Source organism: Budorcas taxicolor, chromosome 6 (genome assembly GCF_023091745.1).
Source record: "Budorcas taxicolor isolate Tak-1 chromosome 6, Takin1.1, whole genome shotgun sequence".
Taxonomy (NCBI): Eukaryota; Metazoa; Chordata; class Mammalia; order Artiodactyla; family Bovidae; genus Budorcas; species Budorcas taxicolor.
In genome coordinates, this window is record NC_068915.1 from 87,561,231 (window position 1) to 87,586,130 (window position 24,900).

Consider the following 24,900-nt stretch of genomic DNA (forward strand, 5'->3'; position numbering starts at 1 on the left):
ACATTTGGATTACTAAGATGACTGTTCAAGTACATATAATATCAGTCCTGGGTAAACCTCAGAGTGGTAAAGTTGAGTCATTGCTCTTGATTTAATTTTTTTTTATTATAGTTTTTTATTTTTTTAATTTTAAAATCTTTAATTCTTTTGATTTAATTTTAAATGTTAAATTAAAATTTCTACAGGTAATCCGGTATACTTTAAAACCATAGATATTAGAACTTACACAACCTCAGAGGTCACAGTCCAACAGATTTTTATAGATGAGGAAGATGAAGACCATAGAGATTAATTAACCTGCAGAAACAGTCAATTATTGACAGTCTAAAAAGACTGCTGGCTTCCCTGAAGGCCCAGCAGTAAAGAATCTGTCTGCAACATAAGAGACACAGGAGATGTGGGTTTGACCCCTGAGTCTGAAAGATCCCCTGGAGGAGGAAATGGCAACCCACTCCAGTATTCCTGTCTGAAAAATCCCATGGACAGAGGAGCCTGGCGGGGTATATTCCAAAGGGTCGAAAAGAGTCGGACACAACTGAACGTGTACGACCATGTAGAAGAGCAAAGTGACCTCTATTTTCTGGTTATGCTAGTGCAAAATTGGTGTGAATAAAAATTGCTAGTAAGTTGGAAATGCTAATGGTGCCTTTATCTGGCTACATTTCAAAGTTCTTAGCTGTTCTCAGGAACAGGGAACCAACATTTGTCATAATAACTGAAAGAGGGATGGAAAATGAACCTCAATTCAACTCAAGACCCAGGAGGTTTGGACAGAAGGCAAAGAGGGAAGATAGGCAAAATCTCATAGAGAGAAGCCTTAAAAAGAAATATAACTCAAGGATAATAGAATGCTCTAAAAAAAAAAGAAATGTATGGATTTCTAATTATACTGACCAAGAAACAGACCAAGAAATCTCAAATGAAAAGTTTCAGGAATATAATCAGACTACACAGAACACCATAAATATCAAAGGGTTAAATGTAGGTTGAAGGTAAGTAAGTAAAGACACTCAGTCATGTCTGACTCTTTGTGACCCCATGGACTGTACACCACCAGGCTCCTCTGTCCATGGGATTTTCCAGGCAAGAATACTGGAGTGGGTTGCCATTCCCTTCTCCAGGGGATCTTTCTGACCCAGGGATCAAATCTGGGTCTTCTGCATTACAGGTAGATTCTCTACCATCTGAACCACCAGGGAAACCCATGTATACATAGATGTACATCTACAAACTCACACACACACACACACACACACACACACGTACAATGGTAAGACCCAATTTAACTACTATTCAAGATAAGCCAAGGAGTGAAAACAATCGGTAATTCACTCTTGCATTGCACAAGTATGCAGGCTGGTAGCACATGCCCAAGCAATTCAACTAGAGGCCATTGTAAATCTGGAGCATTGAGTTCATTTTGTCTGTTCTGTCTGATGAAAGAGATGTATACAAATGGGAGGGCTTCCCTGGTGGCTCAGCAGTAAAGAATTTGTCTGCCAATGCTGGAGATGAGGATTTGATCCCTGGATTGGGAAGATCCCCTAGAGAAGGACATAGCAACCCACCCATTCTTACCTGGGAAATCCCATGGCCAGCTTCAGTCCAGGCGGTAACAAAGAGTAGATACAACTTAGAGACTAAACAATAGCCAACAATACAAACAGGAATGTAACCAGAGTCCTCTAAGCAAGGAGCCTAGAAATGGGCCGCATAAAACGTGGTGGGAGAGGTGTGGTGGCTAAGAGCCTGACACGACCCACGAATAGTCTCAGTTGACATCTTTCTTGACATCTCAGAAAGCTTCATCTTTCCGAGTCTCAGTCAAATGGACAGAATAAGAATACTATCTCATATGATTGGGGTAAGAATTGAAAGATTTAATTTATGCACACAACAGCTCAAAAATTTCAAGAGTGAGAAGGAGAAAAGTACATTAAAGCACGTAAGAGTATAGGAAGTAGAAAAGAAAACCTAAAGAAAAGGAAAAGAGCCACCATATGGAAAAAGGGTTCAATTTGCTCTGAATGTCTACGGCAAATAAAACTAAAACCATGGGTTCACTGTTAAAGGGGGAGATTTCAGGTCAATATAAGGAGAACTGAATGCTGGCCCCAAAACTGTAATTTCTTATGACCCTTTTGGCCATGGGCAGATTCTGTTATCTTACTCCATATCTCATAATGCCTAATTGAGGACTGAATGCTCCTCTTCTTCAGGATTATCTGATAAGAAATATCTAGCATAATAATTCCAATACAAGTAAATGTCTGAAGCCAGGCCTGTCATCGACAGAAACTCATGGACATTCCAAGAGACTTCTCATAAGGCGGTTGTTCTGAATTAGCATAAAGGCTTCACACACAAAGTTTTAACATGTACTTAGTGTGTGCTTAGTCATTCAGTCATGTCCAACTCTTTGTGATCCCCACACTGGAGTGGGCTGCCATTTCCTTCTCCAGGGGATCTTCCCAACAGAGGGATTGAACCCACATCTTCTGTGTCTCCGGCATTTCAGGCGAATTCTTTACCACTGAGCCACTGGGGATGTCCTGCTGCAGCTGCTGCTGCTGAGTCACTTCAGTCGTGTCCGACTCTGCGTGACCCCATAGACGGCAGCCCACCAGGCTCCCCCGTCCCTGAGATTCTCCAGGCAAGAACACTGGAGTGGGTTGCCATGTCCTTCTCCAACGCATGAAAGTGAAAAGTGAAAGTGAAGTTGCTCAGTCATGTCCGACTCCTAGCGACCCTATGGAGTGCAGCCTACCTGGCTCCTCCATCCATGAGATTTGCTGGGCAAGAGTACTGGAGTGGGTTGCCATTGCCTTCTCCTAACATGTACTTAATGTATCAATAATTGAAATGTAAATGCGTTTAATGTAAAAGATGTTGAAATTAACGTTAGTGAGTTTACAAAATCGGGGAACAATATAATTTTAAACTAAAGAAAAACAGATTAAAAGAACTAAATTAATTTCTGGAGGAGAAGTGATGCAGGGAAGGGAGGGCCTTACAACCATGGCTGAATAGCAGTGACAGTGATACTTTTAAATGCTATGGGAGACTTTTATGTCAGAAAACTATTAGACTCATAAAATAAATGAAAGGTGGCAATTATAACAAATAGCTTGTGATATCTCAGTTAGTATAATGTACATATGAAAAATGAAAGTGAAAGTCATTCAGTCATATCCAACTTGATGTGACCCCATGGACTATAGGCCATTAGGCTTCTCGGCCCATGGAATTCTCCAGGCAAGCATGCTGGAGTGGGTTGCTGTGCCCTCCTCCGGGGAACCTTCCCAACCCAGGAATCGAACTCAGGTCTCCTGCATTTCAGGAGGACTCTTTACCATCTTGAAACACCAGGGAAACTCATAACATACATATAATCACCCTAAATTAGTAAATTCATTTTTGTTTGGTAAATTTAAAAGTCAGCACAGTACTGAGAAATATAAAGGACACACTTAATGTTCTCAATAGCAATATTATATTATAAAATGATGAAATAAAAAGGCACTTTTTAAAAGGTTAAATTTACCATTCACCAAAAGAAAAGTAGTATTTAACAATAGTCCCTATTATGCCAGACTAGTAAGTTAACAGAGTACCCCAGTAGAAATCAAGATCAGTTTTGGAATGTTCCAAGTTGGCCCAAATTTGTGAAACTGTCTCAGAGTATAGCATGGATAGAGATAACCAAATATAAGGCAATACATAGGATAAAATATTCTTTCAATGTGGCAAATCAACAAATATTAGGTGTCTCTATTGTACAAAGCACTGGATGTCATTTATTATTTTGCCTCTCAAGGTTCAAAAAGTTGCTTGCTTTCCATTACTGAATTTAAAAATGTACCTAATCAATAACAGGATGTAAAGTTTTTTAGGCTCTGAGACACACAGGATATGATAAGAGTTGCAGAAATAATCAGCATCACAGAATTAAATATATTCTAAGACTTGAATTCGAGTCCCAAATCTGCCCCCAACAAACTGAATGACTTTGGGTTGGTCACTTAACATCTCTGAGCCTCTGTTTTCTCACTGGCAAATTATAATCATACTTGCTCTTTTTGCTTCACACAGCTGCTGTTCAAATCAAACAAAATGCCACAAACTGCCCTCAGCAAAATAAAAGGCACATGAGAACACTTCTACCTATCCATACCAAAATGTTAAAGGTTTATGAACATATTTTCCAATCTATCCGAAAAGAGCAAAGAAAAACAAACAAAAAAATAAACAAACAAAAAACATAACTCTCCCCATCTTAGTTTTCACTGAAAAGGATTTGAAAAATCTTGTACTGTAAATTTATTTACTCTCAATAGAATAATAATAGAATCAAAGATTCAGTTTAAATTACAAAAAAAAGGGGAAAAATTTAATAATTTTATTTTTCAAAAATACTTTTTCCAGCAGAGGGCAGTATGCACATGTTAGAGGCGGGTGGAGCGGCTGTGTTAAACACCTGAATGTACTTACACAACACTGGGTATGTTTGCCTTTTGTATATTTACACATAAATAAAATAAGCTCCTTAAAATGAAATAGGAATTTTAAAATATTCTAACCTGAGGAAAACACTGAGTGACTGGACTCTTAAAAACAAAATAAATATTGACGACACATTTATGTAGATTGTTTTTCAGTGTCATCTGATTAACACATTATATGAGAGGCACGAAGAAACTTAGGATTTGGGTATAAATTAATCATGAGTTTTAACAACCAATACATGATATACAGAAAGATATAAACAGATCATACTGAATTAAAAATGTGGATATGTTAAGATGAATGAAAATAATATTTTTTAAGAAAGCATTTTTATAACACTTAGTGACAAGGAAAGCTACTTTTTCCTAATTTAAAGCAGAATCAAGAACACAAAAAGCCAGCATTAACACAGAGCTTTCCAAGTTCCAGACATGGTTTTAAATACTTTAGCTATGTTAATCAAGTAATGCATAATCTTTGAAACAACTTTAAAGATATTATCTCCATTTTACATCAAAAAAAATTGAGGCCCAGAGAGGTTAAGTACTTTGCCCAAGGTCACACAGCTAGTACACAGAGTAAAGGATGTACACCTAGGGCAGTCTGGCTCCAGAGTCAGTAGTTTTTACCAACTCGCTACACTTCTACACACCTGCAGACCACACCACTGTCGCGATGCAAAACAAATCTAATTTTAGAATAATCATTACCCCTGTGTTTAAGAAAGTGATGTGTAAGCATACTGATAAAGATAACTCGAAAAAACTTTACTTCTTTTCCATAATTTTCCTTTGTGTAAATTTTAAGGAAATGAATTAACTGGACTTGGGTTTGGGTGAACTCCGGAAGTTGGTGATGCACAGGGAGGCCTGGCGTGCTGCGGTTCATGGGGTCACAAAGAGTTGGACACAACTGAGCGACTGAACTGAAGAATTAATTAGATTTGAGATTGACTCCAAATAAGGATTTCTTGATAGTCAATATAATCTAAAAATATATTGGGAAAAAATGAAAAGGAGCTGGAGCAAATCACTGGAAAAAACTGAATAGGAAAAGAAAAGACAGGGCTGAAATTTATAACCAGTGTTTGGGGTTGTAAGCAAAGCATTAAGCATAAACATTCTAAGAAGTCGTATATCAGATATTACATAAGGCAAATCAAAGTTTATTGATGCAAAACTGAATATCCTGCCACCATGTCAGGCAACCTAAGGAGCACAGGCGGATTTTCTATAAGGTGATCAGGGTTGAGCCCAGAATATTTATTAGATTACTTGAAAAATGGGGTAAATAGGATATTAACTTTTAAGTAACCTTAAATTGGAAGGGATTGCCAATGTGAAGGTGGGGAAAGGTAATGATTTTAGGAATAGTTGATTTACTTGATTAATTAAATCAAGTATTCCTTTCCTTAAGAGGAAAATTCCTTCCAGGTTTGTTCCTTGACACGACAATTTCTCCCAGGACATTTCCCAGGACATTTCCCAGGACATTCTGACCTGCTTTGTCTGACTAGCTGATGAACAGCTTTGTCTGCCTTTGACAAAAAAAAAAAAAAGCACTCATATTTCTTTAGGACGGAGGGATGAGGTCTTGAAAGGCCATATTGCTCAGTGCTTAAGGGTATGGGCTCCACAGTCAAACTGCCTGGGTTTGCTCTATGTGACCTTGGGCATCTTGTTTTTGTTTCTGTGCCTCAGTCTTCTCATCTGTAAAATTGGATAATTACACTACTGTCCTTATAGGATTGCTGAGAGGGATAAAGGAGGTCACATACATACAGTGCTTAAAGGTGCCTGGGCCTTGCAAATATAAAAACAAAAATTGTTAGCCAGCATTAGTAATATTATATAGAAGCAAATAAATGGTATACATGTATAATTTTTTTAAAGAGACTTTTTGTTAACTAAAAGCAAAGAAGTAATGACAGGACAGCCTCAGTGACTTTGGCTGGACATAAACAAATCCTATAGTAGACTGGGAAAATATATTACTCTATCCACAGCCATACCTTGTTGAGCAAAAACTTCCAAACACATAGCTGCTTAGATTTGCAGTCCTGTCCCCTATATTTTTACTCAGGGTGTAGCTGTCTCCTAACCTGTCAACTCCTTTCCCCTCACTTCCAATTTCAGAATAATAATGACTACTTTTTTAAAAAATTGAAATACAGTAATTTAAAGTGCTGCATTAGTTTCAGGTGTATGGCAAGGTGACTCAGTTATACTCTTTATTTCATATTCTTTTCCATTATGGGTTATTATAAGATATTGAATATAGTTCCCTGCACCAGACGGTAGGTCCTTGTTGACTATTTATTTTATATACAGTAGCACTATAGGTAAAGAACTCGCTTGCCAATGCAGGAGATATAAGAGATGCAGGTTCGATCCCTGGGTCAGGAAAATGCCCTGGAGACGGAAATGGCAACCCACTCCAGTACTCTTGCCTGGAAAATCCTATGGAAAGAGGAGCCTAGTAGGCTACCGTCCATGGGGTCACAAAGAGTCGGACATGACTGAGTGACTTCACCCACTCACTCACACTTCCTTAAAGATATTTATTTGCTCCAAAAAATCAGTGCCATTTTTTGTATTCAATCACTCCCCTTCTCGAGGTTCTTTTCCCTCTTTTACTAATATTCCCAATTTTCCTTCATTATGAAAAAATAAAGCCCCCTATAATATTTTGTAGCATTTAGTACTGTTTATCACTACATTCATCAATTATATTATTCAAATTCATCAATGATATTCAAGTTATTTGGCTATATTTTAATAATTGCTCCTTTTCCACTGGCTCACTCACACATGTCAGTATGTCTCAATGTTTTATTTTTGATTCTCTTTTCACATACTTTCTCTGCAATATTTCATCCACTGCTGTTTCTTCAACCAATTTCTATAGAGTGATGAATCCCAAAAATCTCACACTGAATCACCTCTCTTAGGCTTCACAGTCATCTGTTCAGCTCTAGTAAGAGAGCTATCTATTTGGAAATACATCAGTATATCTCAAAGTATACTCACCCTCTCCTGTTCTTCTCTCTGAGTATTCTATCACAGTTAAAGATGAAACCATCTTTTAAAAAAAATTATTTATTTTGGCCATACTGAGTGGCATGTGGGATCTTAAAACCAGAGATCAAATCCATACCTGCTGCACTGGAAGTATGGATTCTTAACCACTGGACCACTAGGAAGGTCCCAAAGATGAAACCATCTGATTCTTTCTTCTTCTTCAAGCATTATAGTCAGTATATTACCAAGTCCTGCAGTACCTCTCACATCTGTCCCTCCTGTCCACCTTCATGTCCAGCACCTCAGTATGTGTCCTACTCAGTTGGACTGCTGCAACCACCTCTTAAAATCTTTGCAAATATTTTCATTTGGGTAATTTGGGCTCATTTCATTTGTTCTCCAGAAGGACAGGTTATCGGGTTCACATAGCTATTCTCCGTAAGCATGAGGCTCTTATTTTATGGTTAATTATGCTTTGACTTCCCTAGGTATCAAAGGAGCTTTGGGTGGACCAAGGATAGGCAATTCAGCTATAAGGCCTCATGAAGTCTTCCAGCCTTTGGAATAGTGGAAACATACCAAAAGCTCTGGCAGAACTGATTTCTTTCTTCAAGAATGAGAAAGACAATTTGCTTAGCAAACTAAAAAGTTTTTCTGCTGTAGGACCCTTGAAAAAAATAAAGGCTGAAAAAAACCAGGGAAACAAGTATTTATTTCTTGTTCAGTTAAAATTAAAGGACCTATGAAACAGCAGCACTGTTTGCATATTATGTCATGTTAATTTCACCTGTGATGAAGGGAGTTTCTTCTAGAATGATGGGTCCAGGATATTCCAGGGAAGGTGTACATATTTATACAAGGGGTGGCTGAAATGATGTGTGCTTACTCCAGTCTGTCTCTGTGACCTTGTGTGTTCAATCCACATTGGGGACAGTAAGTTTTTTGAGGTAGGAAGGGATAGTATAAATCACAAGGAATCTGAAGCCAGATGGACTACAGTTTGTCCCCTAATTTGGTCACTTATATATTAATACTATGTGTCTATGTTCATAGCACAATGTCTAACAGAGTCTCTTCCTCCAAATCATTCAATTTTATCCTGAATTCTCTTTTTAAAACACAAACTAATCTTTAAAATCCTTTTCATAAACCTTCTTCACTAGCACCGTGAATTTCAAACTCCTCGGCATAATACATACATTTTTCTACAGGCAGCCTCAGATTCTTTACCCAGCCTCACCTTCTGCCATCTCCACCTCCAGTAGCGCTAAAGACATCATGAGCTACCACTTTAAAAATCTTTATAAAATCTGTTCCCCATCTTCCCAAACCCATCTTCTCTTTTTTCTAGCAGGGAAATGCTAATTCATTCTCTAAGTTTCAAGTCAAATGACACATCCTCTATGAAGATTTCATTTGCCAGTTATGTTACTTGCCAAACCACATCCCCTCCTTCTCAGTTAATGTTTACACAGTATTTTGTGGCTGAATCTCTTCAAGAAACTATCACATTTTATTATTATTACTTCTTGATTTGTTTATTTCACTGCTAGAGTTAGCTTCTTGTGAAAAAGGAGCTAAATTGTATTCATTTTTGCCTCCCTAGAATCTAAGAAGACTTGGCCTATGGGAGGGTATGTCTGCTAGGTGAATAAATGTCTGGAAGGCTGATGTGAATTCAAATGTAAAGAATGGATTAAAGATAATTAAAGACAATAACCCAAATCACAGAACGGCTACAGGATTTGCTCAAGTTGCCTGAACATGTATACTCCCTAGATAAATCTGCCTCGAACTCACATTCAGCATTTTCAGAAACACTAGCTAAGAAATTAAAAGCAGTGAAGGGATTGAATCATCATTAAGCAACCAATAACCACATTAGTTTGCTAATCCTTGAATAAGTCCATTAATGCTCTGTTAGGACTAGTGCACTTCCAGGAGTACACATTTTCCTGTAAAAGTATTAGGTAGGGAAGCTTGCCATATCCAGCAAAACACATTTATGAATTCCCAGTTCATTGTCTGTCATAGATGGCCAATTTTAGTACATGAGAAAACTGAATGTTCTTAATGATTAATAATTACTTGGAAGTACAAGATTTCTTTTTTTCACACATTTAAAAAAGGGAGTTACACTTTTTTTAATGAATTGTTTTCTTTTGGTAAATCCTGAGATTAAGGGATTGACTCAATTCTCTGCAGGGCACTGAACATTTTAATAGGCACATCAGACCCAGATCACCTCACTGATCTTAGCAAATGACAGAAATACCTGCCACCCCAAAGTGTTAGTGACGAGAAACTTCTGGCACATGGAAGGAAAATACCTGCCTTCCTCCTCCTCCAACTGCAGAATCTGCTTTATCATCCTGTTAGGGAGAATCTTCAACTAGATTGCTAGCTGATTTGATTCAATCACACAAGTAACTGAATTCTCAATGTTAGGGCTTGAACGGTATTCTAACAAGATAAAGGAAGAAGTAAAGACATTAGAATTTTATTTGGCAAGGGATATACAAAAATACATCAACTTTGCAACAAGAGGCAGTAAAGCCTAGGGAGGAAGAGCAATCGTTTCTGAAGGCCCAAGGATCTATCCAGTTCTTTACATTTTTACATCTTTACATTTCAATCTCTTAATTTACAAACTAGGACTGAAAACGAACCTATAGTTGAAGAATTTTCCCTAATTCTTGTGAAGCATTTAACATCACGACCAGGCACACAGCAAAGGCTAAATGTTGTGCCAGTTGCTCAGTTGTGTCCAACTCTTTGCGAAGCCATTGGCTGTAGACCACCAGTCTCCTCCGTCCATGGGATTTTCCAGGCAAGAACACTGGAGTGGGTTGCTATTTCCTTCTCCAGCAGTATAAACCCCCATTCTTAACGACATTAAATCGTTCTTCTGAATCTGAAACTAGATTATTTCTAATATCTTCAAAGATTGCATCATTAGCCTTGAGTCTACACAATCTTGTTTTTTTAAATAGGCCACCCCATCTATGTGAATGGCACCATTATCCAGTAGTATTCAAACCAGAAAGGTGTAAATCACGATGGATTCCTCCCTTCCCTTGAGCTCCCTATTTGATCCACTGACAAATTCTATTGATTATACTATGAATGTTGCTGCTGCTGCTGGTTCGTCACTAAGTCATGTCCTGCTCTTTGTGACCCCATGGACTGCAACCCACCATGTTCCTTTGACCATGGGATTTCCCAGGCAAGAATACTGGAGTGGGTTGCCATTTCCTTCTCCAGGGAAACTTCCTGACCCAGGGAATGAAGCCAAGTCTCCTGCCACCTGGGAAGCCACTCTACTGTGAATACTCCCTTATTGTTGCAATCGTCATTGTCCAGTAAACTATCATCTGCCTAGACATCTACAATTGATTTCTAATTGATCTGTCTTCATTGTCCCTAGATCACTGCCATCTATTCTTTACAACATAGAAAAAGGCTTTCAATGACTTTCCACTAATTCTCTTAGAATTGAATTCAGTCTCCTCCCATGACCTGGAAGATGCCTGCCCTCTTCTTCAAGCTCCACCTGACTCCTTGAATGACAGACTCAAGCCACAGTGGCTTTCTTTTTATAACTAAAACACTTGCCCTTATTCAATGGCTCTTTCTTCTTTTTTCAATCTCAACTTAACCATCATTTCTTGGGAGAAGACTGTCCCTACCACTCGTTAGCCCTGTTATTCCCTTTCTAAGCAAACTCTTGGTTCCCTGTAGAACTCTTATCATAACCTTTGATGTGCTTGCTTGATTCCCCCACCAATCTGTAACCTGAGTATGAACAGAAAATGTCTTTGTGTTCCCAACTAAATACTTGGTACACAGCATTAAAATATTTGCTAAAATACTGAATCAGTTACAGTTTTATTGGATGTATACTATGTGGCTGACATTGTTTTTATGTGTGTGTGCTAAGTCACTCAGTCCGACTTTTTGCAACTCTGTGGACTGTAGCCTGCCAGGCTCCTCTGTCCATGGGATCCTTCAGGCAAGAATACTGGAGTGGGTTCCCATGTCCTCCTCCAGGGGATCTTCCTGACCTAAGGATTAAACCTGGAACTCTTAAGTCTCCTGCACTGGCAGGCTGGTTCTTTACCACTAGCACCAGGAAGCCCTGACACTATTTTAGATGTAAATATGAAGCTTAAAAGGAGAAGGCAATGGCACCCCACTCCAGTACTCTTGCCTGGAAAATCCCATGGACAGAGGCACCTGGTAGGCCACAGTCCATAGGGTCACTAAGAGTCGGACACAACTGAACGACTTCACTTTCACTTTTTACTTTCATGCATTGGAGAAGGAAATGGCAACCCACTCCAGTGTTCTTGCCTGGAGAATCCCAGGGACAGGGAAGCCTGGTGGGCTTCCATCTATGGGGTCGCACAGAGTCGGACACGACTGAAGCGACTTAGCAGCAGCAGCAGCAGCATGAAATTTAAAAATGCATAGTAACTGTACTCAAGGAGCAAACAACCTATCAGAGAGCTACTGCCAGGAATTCACACATTTGATAATAAGGAGATGGTTTGTGAAAGGTTCATAGGAGCTGACAGTTGACCCTGATCTTCATGAATAAAATATTACCATAAAAGAAAAATGGAGATGAAGGGGGAGGAAGGAACAATGGGAAGAAAGTTTAGAGACAACAAAGAACAAAGGCACCAAAGATGGATTTTAATTGCCATGATATCTTCTACCCATAGCCTTGGTTCTGAACACAATGGAAATTGTGGAAAGATGAGGTTTTCTGAAGCCAACACATTTAATTTCATCTGACCAACAATAACTGCTGTAAGCAAAATAATACAGAATATATGTGCTGTTATTCCCTCATCTATAAAATGAAGGGATACTAATAATATGCTTCTTATGGTACTTCCCAATGGGAAATTCCATGATTCTTGAGTTTCTTTTTCATAAGATTCTTAACGGCAGGAATCATTGGACTGAGAGTTGAATAAATGTTTAATGAATAGATTCAGTTTTACACAATTTATACTCATGTGCTCTTTTTGTTTACTAGTCCCAATATATGTGGACTTCAAATTCTGATACCAGTTTATTATGATGGTGAAAACCAACACAAGATCTACTTTCTGGGTTGCTTTTAGAAACAAATTAGGTAGGTTAATTTTTGTCCATATTAGAAGATTAATACTTCTGTAACTTTTCTTTATCCTGTCACAAATAGATATATTAATACATGATAAAAGGAAAGCTTTGCCTGAGACAAAGAAAGGATAAAAATAACATAGTAATATGCCATCACCCTTTATCACCAAAAGGTGTAAAAGTGCATATGCAAAGAAAGAAAATGATTCCCAGAGTCAAGACAAACGGTAAGTACTGTTAGCTGTTGCAGTGGCTGAAAGAAATTCTAGCTTCTAAAAGGGTTAGAGTAGATGGAACATATGGCTTTTATGTCCTTTTGACTTTCACTTAATAATTTGGTAAAAGTTAACCAGTTCCAGAACAACAACAGCAAAAAATGTCATGATCCTGTAGCACCAGCTTCTACTTCTTTCAAATCAAACTAACATTTTGAAGAGTGGTCTTCATTTTGTCATCTTTACCAATATCTGTGCTTCCTGGTATAATCTACAAAGAATTTCTTTATATTCTCCCAGTGTATTAAACATAGTAAATATCCATCCATTGTTGGCTAAAAATCTATAAACAGAAGTAAACAAAGAGGAGCAACCTCTCTGGAAAGTTCTATAATTGCTATCTAAGTTCATTTTCTTATTTTATATTAATCTCCTTCATGTAACCTGTATGTAGTCAAATTCAAATATATGCTGTGCATCTATTTGGAACTTTGAATATTCAACTATCTTCTCTGACTGGAATTCCCTGTTGTTCATCTTCAAAGATCTAACTTCTAACATTCAACCATACTTCTTCTCCATACCTCTAGTTCAAAGACACCCTAGTAATCTTCCCCCATAGCAGAGAATCAATACTTGCTTTCAGTCAATTAGCACTTTCTAGATGATTTTCTACATAATAAATTACAAATCTAATTTCCCCTAGTAAAGTATATCCACAAGTGAGGAAACACCTCTATTATACTAGGTTTCTGGTTTGAATAAGTGGATGCCTAAAAGAGTCATTTACTGAGAAAAGGAGGGATAGGCAAGCTTCAATTTATTTGCTCTAAACTCTGAAAGTATCTGCAAGAACACTATGCTGAAACAAAAAATAATAATAATTTTTAATCAAACACTATTAAATGATACACTTAAAATGCATATTTTATTACATGTCAGCTATGCTTTAATGAAAGTTTATATTTAAGAGTAAAGAGTTTTTAATATTTTAATATTGACTTTATTTACTATTGTATCATATAATCATTGTATATTTTCTTCCTGTTGTGGTTAAGCAAAAATACATAAATCACTTTCTCTGACAACCCATTTCTACCCATATTTGAAGTCTCTCAAAAAATAGCATTTTATATTATAACCTTTAAAAGTTAAAAACACAATAAATGAAACAGGAGCAAACATCAGATCAGGTGTTCTTTTAATGCATTTACTTTTTTCATTAACCTCATTCTGAAGTAATTTCAGACTTACAAAAAAGATTGGAAATACAGAAAAAAGAATTTCCATACACCCATGACCCAAGTTCTTCAAATGCTAACATTCATCATAACTACAATACACAGTACAAATTTAGAAAATTAATTTTAATGTGATACAATTAACTAACCTAAAGACTCACTTAAAATTTTATCAACTGTTCCACAAATACCTTTTTACTGTTCTGTGATCCAATCTATGACATTTTGTTGCCATATCTTCTTAGTGTTCCTAAATCTAGGACAGTTCCTCAGTTTTTCTTTCAAGATTCTGATAGTTTTGAAGAGTATTGGTCAGTTATTGTGTAGAATGCCCCTCAATTTAAATTATTCTGATGGCTCCTCGTGTTGTTTTAAAATACAGTCATATCTGTTTATTTTTTCTCTATAGATGCGTCTGGGAGAAATTTCGAGTTCTATGAAAGAGGATGAGTTAAAAATAAACGTAGATGGAAGGCAAATGGAGATTCTCACTTTCATTGATTCATTTGCAAAGAAGCTGGGGATTCAGTGGAGGGCATGTTTCCTCTTAAGGAATCTTATTAAAATCACCTGAAGCCTGTTCACTTGAGATCCCGGAGGAAAGTGTTAACTCAGTGAGCTGTCTTTCCAGTGTCCAAATCCCAAGACTCCCAAGACAAATCACATAAAGAACTTTAGTATACTCATTTGCACAGTCATCACTATCATTGGACTTCCCTGGTAGCTCAGCTGGTAAAGGATCTTCCTGCAATGCAGGAGACCTTGGTTCGATTCCTCAGTTGGGAAGATCCCCTGGAGAATGGATAGGCTACAGACCCAGTATTCTTGGACTTCTGTGGTGGCTCAGATGGTAAAGAATCTGCCTTCAATGCAGGAGACATGGTTTGGGATCCCTGGTTTGGGAAGATCCCCTGGAGGAGGGCATGGCAACCCACTCCAGTATTCTTGCCTGGAGAATCCCCGTGGACAGAAGAACCTAGGGGGCTGCAGTTCATGGGGTCACAAAGTCGGACGCAACTAAGCACACGCACACTATCATTAGGCAATAAGGGCCTAAAACAAAGGAAATACATTTGTGTCCAAAAGGTGGCAACTATCTAATTTAAAATAGCAGGTAAACCAAAGCTATTTAACATTACTCTTGACTTATGCTTCAAGTGTTTTTCTTGGTTATACTTAAACTATGATTAACTGGAGTTAAAATTAAATAGAACTTGAAGTTTCACCTTCCTACCTCCCAATAACCTATCTTCTCCTTCTTCTACTTTGTTAAAGCCACCTGTTTCTACTTTGTTAAAGCACAAAAAATCATATATTCTCTCACAGTTTCCATGAGTCAGAAATTTAGGAACAATTTGGCTGGGTGGTCCCAGCTTGGTTTTTCTCATTAAGTCAAAGTCAGATGTCAGCTGGGTCTATTCACCTGAAGCCTTGATTAGGGTCTAAAGCGTGCATGCTCAGTCATGTCCGACTCTTTGGGATCCCATAGACTGTAGCCCGCCAGGCTCCTCTGTCCATGGGATTTCCCAGAAAGAATACTAGAATGGATTGCCATTTCCTGCTCCAGGGGATCTTCCCCACCCAGGGACTGAACACACGTCTCTTGCGCCTCCTGCATTGGCAGGCTTGTTCTTTACCACTAGCGCCACCTGCTATAAGGATGCCACTTGGAAGGTGGATTTCCTGTATGTATGGCAGTGGTGCTGGCTTCTGGCCAGAAGTACCTGATTTTCATCACATGAGCCACACCACAGAGATGCTTGAGTATTCTCACAGCATGGCAGTTGCTTTCCGCCAAGGTTTTTTCTACCCTAAATACTGGGGTAGACTTTTTCTCTTTAAGATGTCACTGGTCTTTGTCTGTTCCCTGAACACAATAGGCTTTGTTGCACCTCCCCCAATAAAATGCAAGACTCTTAATTTTTGGAGAAAATGGTTCCAGGAAGGGTTTTTTGCCTGTCCCTCCCCCCAACTCCAGGTTAATATTGAGAATGAAATCAGCTCAGTGAGGTCTGCATCCCTTTCTCTCCAGATTCTGGTCCTGGCTTATAGGTGGCAAAAGGCTCATGAGATTGGGTGCTGAGATGGGTTCCATCCTAGGCTCCAGACATCACCCTGAGCAAATCCTTTATGATGTTTTCTGCTCTGAGATTCTGGGAAAACTGGGGCATCAAGTGGGGGTGGGGGCTGTGCTGCCTTTGTTTAAATCCCTCACAAAATGGCCATTTTGTTTTGGAGCAAGCCCTGTGCCTGTCAATGATTCATGGCAGATACTTGCAAACATGTCACCTTTCTTCACATCACATGATGAGCCTTCTGCTTCCCTTTGTAGAACTTAGGGGGAAAAGCAAATTGTGGGAAGAGCTTTGGGTTCTTTACAGCCACTGTCAACTGGCCATCTGCTAATCTCCTCGGTGCTAGACGTTCTATGTTTACACTCTCCTTTCTTCTTTAGAATTTTCCTGTGAGCACAGCCACCACTATTCACATTTTCCTGGTGAGGAACCTGAGAAGTTAGTACTTGTACAAGCTCTCCTACCATATAGTGCTAGGGGCAGGCTTAGACGCAAGACTCTCTTGCCTTTCCATTATTGTCTTGCACCTCCTACATATTTATTTTTAAACGATTGATACAACTCAGGAACAGACAAATGTAAGAGATGCAGAAGGCAAGGTTTGTGGGGAGAGGTACAGAGCTTCCATGCTCTTTCCAGGCTCTCACCCTCCCAGCACTGTGATGTGTTCACCAACACAGAAGCTGCTGCTGCTGCTAAGTCGCTGCAGTTGTGTCCAACTCTGTGCGACCCCAGAGACGGCAGCCCACCAGGCTCCCCCGTCCCTGGGATTCTCCAGGCAAGAACACTGGAGTGGGTTGCCATTTCCTTCTCCAATGCGTGAAAGTGACAAGTGAAAGTGAAGTCGCTCAGTCGTGTCCGACTCCTAGCGACCCCATGAACTCCAGCCCACCAGGCTCCTCCGTCCATGGGATTTTCCAGGCAAGAGTACTGGAGTGGGGTGCCATTGCCTTCTCCGAACATAGAAGCTAGTCACTGTCTTTTGTTTTTGGCCACGCAGCATGTGGGATCCTAGTTCCCCAACTAGGGATAGAACCTGCTTCCTCTGCATTGGAAATGCAGAATCTTCACCACCAGACTGCCAGGGAAGCCCCTTCCTTGTCTTCTTTTAATGATTACCATCACTGTATTATCATTATCTCAGATTGTTTCACTAACTTCAAATAACTGTAAAAATTTACCTCTATTTTATTGACATTTTAAGCCTCTGTCTCCTCTAGGGGAAAAAAAAGTCACAATAATTTTCCATGTTGCAAGATACTTGAAAAAATATTGAGGTGACCAAATGCTAAATTCCTTTCTAAACACTTCTTTTATTATATTGTTAAACTGAGTAAAGCCTTCATGTCATTTATATCCTCTTATTTCAAATCCAAAGTTTCTGTCTGTTCACAGTCTACCTCTATGTTGTTTACCCTCATTTGTTCACTTATCCATCCTTTCATTACACAGACATTTAACATTTAATAATTTAAGAACTCTTTTCAAGACAATAAAGTATGAGACAAATATGAGCATTCCTTTGAAAAGGTGTTCAGTTTAAATGAAAGAGGCAACCATGAAGCAAATCACTGGGGCCTAACAGTACTCCCCTGGTTCAGGAATGGCGTGCTAAATGTCACCTGGTTTTGGATATGGAAACTATATTTGACTATCAGGTAAACTAAAAGAAGATTGTATTTGCTGACTAGTTAACTAATTTCAAGGTGCCAAACGAGACTAAAGGAAACTGATCTTTTCTCTATCACAGGGACACGTGCATGCATGCTAAATCGCTTCAGTCATGTTTGACTCTTTGCGACCCAATAGACTGTAGCACACCAGGCTCCTTTGTCCATGGGATTCTCCAGGCAAGAAAACTAGAGTAAGTTGTTGTGCCCTTCTCCAAGGGATCTTCCCCACCCAGGTATACGAACCCGCGTCTCTTGCCCCTCCTGCATTGGCAGGTGTGTTCTTTACCATTAGCGCCACCTGGTAAACCCCCCCCCCCCCCATTTCTCCCCAAATCAATGCAAGGAAATAGACTTTTTGCTGTCAGTTTTCTTCTATAGTTTCTGCCTGAACCTCTGTGACATGTAAAGTGAAAGTGAAAGTGAAAGTGAAGTCGCTCAGTCGTGTCCCACTCTTTGCGACCCCATGGACTGTAGCCTATCAGGTCCCTCCGTCCATGGGATTTTCCAGGCAAGAGTGCTGGAGTGGATTGCCATTTCCTTCTCCAGGGGATCTTCCTGACCCAGGAATCGAACCCCGGTCTCCCGCATTGCACGCAGATACTTTACCATCTGAGCCACCAGGAAAGGTCCCTGTGACATGTAAAGAAAGCCTCTATGTTTGGGTAGGGCTCAAGTTTGGAGAGCCATGATTTTAGATAACCATGGGAAGCCATAAAACAAGGCTAGCATAGGAAGTTACTAATTATTCCAAACTTGTCACAGAAAACAACAACAACAACAAAAACCAACTTATTTCCTTTGCTTCAAATTTCCACGAGATAGTTTCATTAGAATATCATTATTGGTTTTTTTTCATTTCTCCCACTCTTATTTAATTGATCAGTTTGAGACAGGACATTCTCATTTCAGTGTTACAGGTCTAACAGTCTGCAACAGAGCAATGGGAGCGTAGGGAGGAAAGGAAGAGATTCAGTCTTCAGTCTGTCATGCCTACAGCTCTCTACCCATCCTACAAAGAAAATCTGAAATTACTGAGTTTCAAGCTTAATTGAAAACCTGAAATTTAAGGTTTTCTATTAAGCCTTTGATTTAATTGGGGGTTGGGGATAGAGGGTTGTGAGCAAGATTGCCTAGTTGATCACAAGGTTTCTAAACCTTGGCACTGCTGATATTTTAGACCAGATAATCCATATTTCTCTATTGTGGAGAGCCGCCCTTTATGGTGCAGTTGTATAGCAGCATCCCTGGAATCTCTCACTAATGGCAGTAGCTTCCTTGCCCAGTTATGACAACCAAAAATGTCTTGGTGCATGCTAAATTGTTTCAGTTGTCCCCAACTCTTTGCGATCCCTGGGGACTGTAGCCCGCCAGGCTCCTCTGTCCATGGGATTCTCCAGGCAAGAATTCTCCATGCCCTCCTCCAGAGGATCTTCCCTACCAAACACTGCCAAATGTTCCTGGGTGGCAGGGGCTGGGACAAAGTGCTCTCAGCTAATTGAGAATAAGAAGAATCTTTGTGGCTACACATTTAAATGATGTGCAATTCAGCTCTTATCAATAATAAAACTATGTATTCATCATCTGCCTTTTCACTAGGCCTATCATTCAGTTGATTCTGAACTTAGGAAGAGAGGGGGGACTGTTACTATTACCTCCTAAAAACCTCTACATATGGTAATTACTTCAGGTGCAATGAACTTCAGTTTTAAAAATTATATTCTCTCTTCCAGTTCTATTCTCTGATGCTCGATTAGCTTTAGAATAATTTCTAGTGTTGGTGATAGAGACTCAGCCTATTACCTAACTTTTTTAATGGTCTTAAAAACAAAACGTCTTTTGCAATGGTTATAAAACCAAAAATGCAGCACTTTTGTGTTTTCCTTGACACCTTAGCTTACTGTCTGGTGAATATACTACAGCCATTTCTACTTTCCTGTCAACAGAGTCTGTCTAGAAAACCTTGACAATCCCATGTGCCCTTTGAAAAACAAAGCAAAAAAAATCCAGGAAACAAATCCCTACAGACCTACTTTAACCTGAAGCTTCCTGATGGATTAGAGGATTATTGAACATCTTGTACAGTCTTTTAATTTTATAAACACAGAAACTAAATCCCAGGAAGGGACATGACTATCTAGGATCACAAAGTCAACCAGGAACATAGCTAGAACTAAAGCCTCTGCCTCCTAAGTTCCAATTTGATAATCTCAACACTTCACAGCTGCTCCCTCTAAAGTCTTACAGAACTTATAATACAGTGCCTACTGATATGTCTTAATAATAGAATGCCTTTTATTGCTCAACCTTTGCATTTTTTTTGCATCACTTTTATCCTTGACTAAATTATAAGTACTGTGAGGACAAAGACTATTCCAAATCTCTACTGCATTACTCCAAGAGCCTTCCTAACAAGTCTGTCCTGACTGCCTCCCTCCCTAGTGTAGAAGAAAGTGGTCCAGGGGCACAATGAATGATGCAAATATTAATAAAAGTAGCATCTTCAGGGGAATTTGCTTTCTGTGTGCTAAGCAGTCTTCATAACTGGGATCTGTGCCAATAAACAAATAAACATGTGTCTGAGTTTCTACACTATTTTCCATTTCACAGAGATATAATATATGTAGAATTTTATACATTGGCATCTAATGAACAGAATATATGTTTAACATATTGGCTTAAATAATAGAATAAATAAAATCATGATTAATAAAATTAAGAATTGTTGGAAATCTAACCTTAGGCATGGAAATAAGGCAAGATACCCAAAGAAATCACACTAAAAGTCAAAAGCTGAAAGAGAGAATAGGCTTAGGTAATACATTTGCCAGAGTAATATGGTATTTTATCATTCTAGGAGATAAAACATATAAAACAGAGCACACTACTATCTTAGTTATCTTTTAGAAGCAGGTAACTTATGTATTTTTTCTTCTCAACTGCCCTGTGCCAGTTCACCTGGGAAAAAAGGACATCAGTTGGAGGACACCGGCTAAATTTCTTCTGGATAAGATTAAGGCTCATAAAGAAGACATAGAGAACAAATTTAGAGTCCTTTATAATTGCAGGGCAGCACTGTGCCAAGAGTTGACTGTGCTTTGTATGTATATTACATTAAACTGCATCATGGTGAAAAATATTACTCTATCCAAAAGCTCTAAAAGCAAGCATGCACACAGAGTTATTAGGCCTAAATAATTCCTCATCATCCTGGGATGCAAAATGATGCTGGAAAGGTCCATCTCATTCTTTGTGGTCCACATCAAGTCAGAAGGGCAGTCCTGAGAGTTTTGATTATCCCCAGAACCAAATGAGAACCATAATTGATGTTATAATTCCAGCCTATTATAATTTTTTAAATTTAAGATTTTTCTTGGATGACAATGGATCAATAGTTCATCATGCAAAAGAAAATTTCACTTCATGTTTCCTTTAGTTTTGCATCTTGTATGTTAAATCTGTAGATCAATATTTGAATTGAATGCAGTTACGTACACATTTTGAATGTGGGGTGTAGTCATGGAAGACCTCACAGAGGTTTCCAAAAGACCAGAGCAAAACAGGAGAAGTGAATGAAAAGATCAAAAAGCTTCAGAAAGGGAGTCACTACTCACAATGTTCATCAGGGTGAGGAGGTAGTTTTGGACGTGCTCTTTGCCATGGAAACGGACCACAGAGTCATCCACTCCCAGCAGTACCTCGATGTTGTAATCATTTTCTCCTGCGTGTCTGCGGCGCCTCATGGTTTCATTCAGCTGCTGGTCAATGCTGCTGTAAACAGTACCTAGATCATCAAGGCCTTCCAGATCCGACTCTATTAAGAAACAAAAGGAATCCAGGCATTTCAGTTTTCCCAATGGGACTTCTAAGGACTTCTTACAAAAAAAAAGAAAAGAAAAGGATGTTCTTGGGGGGCCTATCATTATCATCCACAGTCACCAAGATGCTGCTTGTCAGTTTATGCCTTCAATAATGTGCATATGCACACGTGATTAGACAGATGTCCTGTAAACTCAACATGGAACAACACAGAGAAAAATAGTATTCCTGCACAGAGAGCAGTGCCACCAGCCAGACGGATGGTTGCAGGAGAGACAGAGGACTTCCTCCAGCTGTATCCTTGGTGCAGAGCACAAGAAGTGGGGGTACAGAACATGTGCGGGCTAAGCAATTATTAAATAAGTGGAGGCTATTAATTTCAGAGTCACAGACTGATAAGTTTACAGTGGTTAACTTAAGTTACTTTCATCATGGACTATGGAATTTGTATCATATAAGTCCAAATCACTTCTTTTTCCAGTAGCTTCAGCTTAAAAATAAAATTGTAGCATGGCAACACAACAGCATTTAGTGGTACGATGATCAGTTTCCATATATTACTTTATTTTTTGTAAGTATGGTTTTCTAGTGAATGCTGCTAGGCAGACACTACAGGTCTTCCACATTTTACTGGCCTTCATCTGGACAGAAGGCTGCTATGATAGGTATATATCTGAATCTTTGAGATGCTTAAGTTAAAAAAATCAGTCACAAAGGGGCGAGGGTGGGATGATTTGGGAAAATGGCATTGAAACATGTATACTATCAGGTAAGAAATGAATCACCAGTCTGTGTTCAATACAGGATACAGGATGCTTGGGGCTGGTGCACGGGGATGATCCAGAGAGACGATATGGGGTGGGAGGTGTGAAGGGGGTTCAGGATTGGGAACTCATGTACACCTGTGGTGGATTCATGTCAATGTATGGCAAAGCCAATACAGTATTGTTAAGCAAAATAAAGTAAAAATAAAAATTTAAAAATAAAATTAAAATAAAAAAATAGAACTATAAAAATTTTATTTTATGCTGTGGAAGGAATTTAATTCTTTTACTTTCCAAACAGATATACATATACATAGACACACATCAAGTGGTATACAGATAGCCATACACATACATATCTCTAGAATATCTTTCTATCTACTTACCTACCTACCTGGAGAGAAAGAGTAAGAGAGGCATTTTTAGGTTCTAATTGTCTCAGATTTCAATTATCATAGTTCTGGCGAAGAAAATGCTTTGGTGCATTAAACAAATAAAATATATTCCTGAAATACTAAAAAAGATATTAATGAAAACTGCTAATATACAACTGAAAGACTCCTCATTCCCATTTCAAATATATAAAACCTGGAAAGGATTTTATTTTACATACTGCCTTGATGACTAAAACAGCCACATATCTAAAAACAAGTTTGACAGAACCAATTCTGACTCATGTTTTATACGAAGGCTTATTTAATGTTGTACTGAGGCCTGTAAGCCATTTGAATTGGTGTCTGACATTAATGAACAGACATTTTCCTCTCCACCTCTGTGGTTTTAGTAAAGTTGAGGGGGAAAAAGTGGTGTCTCTTGGTCAAGAAGATTGAGGACCAAGCCTTAGCCACATGGGAACTGAACTGCAGAAGTGCAGGTCTCACTCATATTCTTTCCACTTTTAAAAAATACAGAGAAGCAGCAGCACCCTCCCCTGTAAGTATAAGTAGAGGCTCTGAATGTGACTACTCAGGTTAGAAAACTAGACTGTAACTCACTTTGACCCAAGCTCAAATGCTAGATCATTAGCTGGGAATTTTCTCCTCATAAGGGAATCACACTGGCTCCACAGTATGTACATAACTCTCACCACCATCCACATCAAACAGAAAGCTTTCCTCAAAAGCTGTTTTTAAGAGCTGTAAACCCACACAGAGCAGAAGACTACACCTGCAAACAACCTTCCTATTCAACCTCAGTCTCTTCAGACACTTGAGAATGTGAAAGATTGTGATAGCCAGTGTTCAAATAGGAAATTCACACACAAACTCCCAGTTCTAAAAATGCCTCTCTTTGGCAGAACTGTCAGTGACGGTCTCCAATGGAAATATCCCAGTAAAGTCATCATGTCATTAAGTCTGATGCATGAATGAAGAAGGCTGAATACCTATTTCAGAAGGACAGTTCATCCTGCTCTAAGTAAGACACCTTTGGTTTGGCCTTTGCATTCCTCTTCAAATTGGTGGTTTTCTGGTAAGAGAAGAGAATCTATTTTTTCATCGCATGAGGAACTCAAGAAGGAAGTCTTTTTCTTTCAACCATTGCTTTTATTCTATCAAGAACACTTCTGCCCCTATTTCCTCCTGTGCTGTGCAATGTTCTTTTCTGGGATTCCTAAAGTGGGCGAATGTCAAATATTAAAAAAAAAACACACACAGTAGTGGAATAACTTCTGGTGATTTTATTTATACACCTCTGCATTGATTACAAATTGTTCTGAGGCTGTGACATCTCTTCATTCACAATGAATTTTTCCTAGTATGTCTACATTACAATATAATGATCAGATATACCTGGCTTCAAATCCTGGTGGTGCCACATCCCAGCAGTATGATTTTACTTAAAACTAACCTCTCTGAGCCTCAGTTTTCTCATCTGTAAAATGGGATAATGATACCTACTTTGCAGAGCTGCTGTGATTCTGATTAACGTTAGTAAAAATAGTGTCTACAGGACTTAGTCATAAGTGCTCAACAAATAGTTCTGCTACTACTACCATGATGATGGTTATGGTGGTGATGATGATTTCCTGTTAAGAGAAGATTTCTACACTTTTTAAAGCTTCCTACATTTTATTTTATATATCAAAAATGAAATGGTTATATTTCTTTTGAAATAAAGGTGAGAAAAAATCTGGAATTAGTCAAGGAAAATATGAAATGCTGATAACTTTAGAACGAATAAGGGTAACAGTATCTCTCGTGGAGCACAAAGTAGATAAAGCAGAGGAGAATCTAGAATGGTTACTTCCAGTTAAAATTAGGATTAAATTCACTCTTGCCTGGAAAATCCCATGGACAGAAGGGCCTGGCAGGTTACGGTCCACAGGGTTGCAAGAGTCAGACACGACTTAGTGACTAAACCACCACCAATGAGACAAACTTGTTTAGCTAATACCAAGTTGGAGAGAGTTAGTTTAGAAATAGCACTGATCTTCACTCAATGAGTACTTATTGA

The 24,900-nt window shown here is 38.7% G+C and overlaps 1 protein-coding gene across 1 annotated transcript in view; it reads right to left on the reverse strand.

The window, feature by feature from the left end:
- Positions 1 to 24,900, reverse strand: part of ADAMTS3 (ADAM metallopeptidase with thrombospondin type 1 motif 3) — a 285,759-nt gene that overhangs the window by 40,137 nt on the left and 220,722 nt on the right. Inside the window, exon 5 of the mRNA XM_052641988.1 lies at positions 21,478 to 21,677. Within this exon, the coding sequence (XP_052497948.1) occupies positions 21,478 to 21,677 (200 nt within the window). The remainder of the gene's footprint in view (positions 1 to 21,477; positions 21,678 to 24,900) is intronic.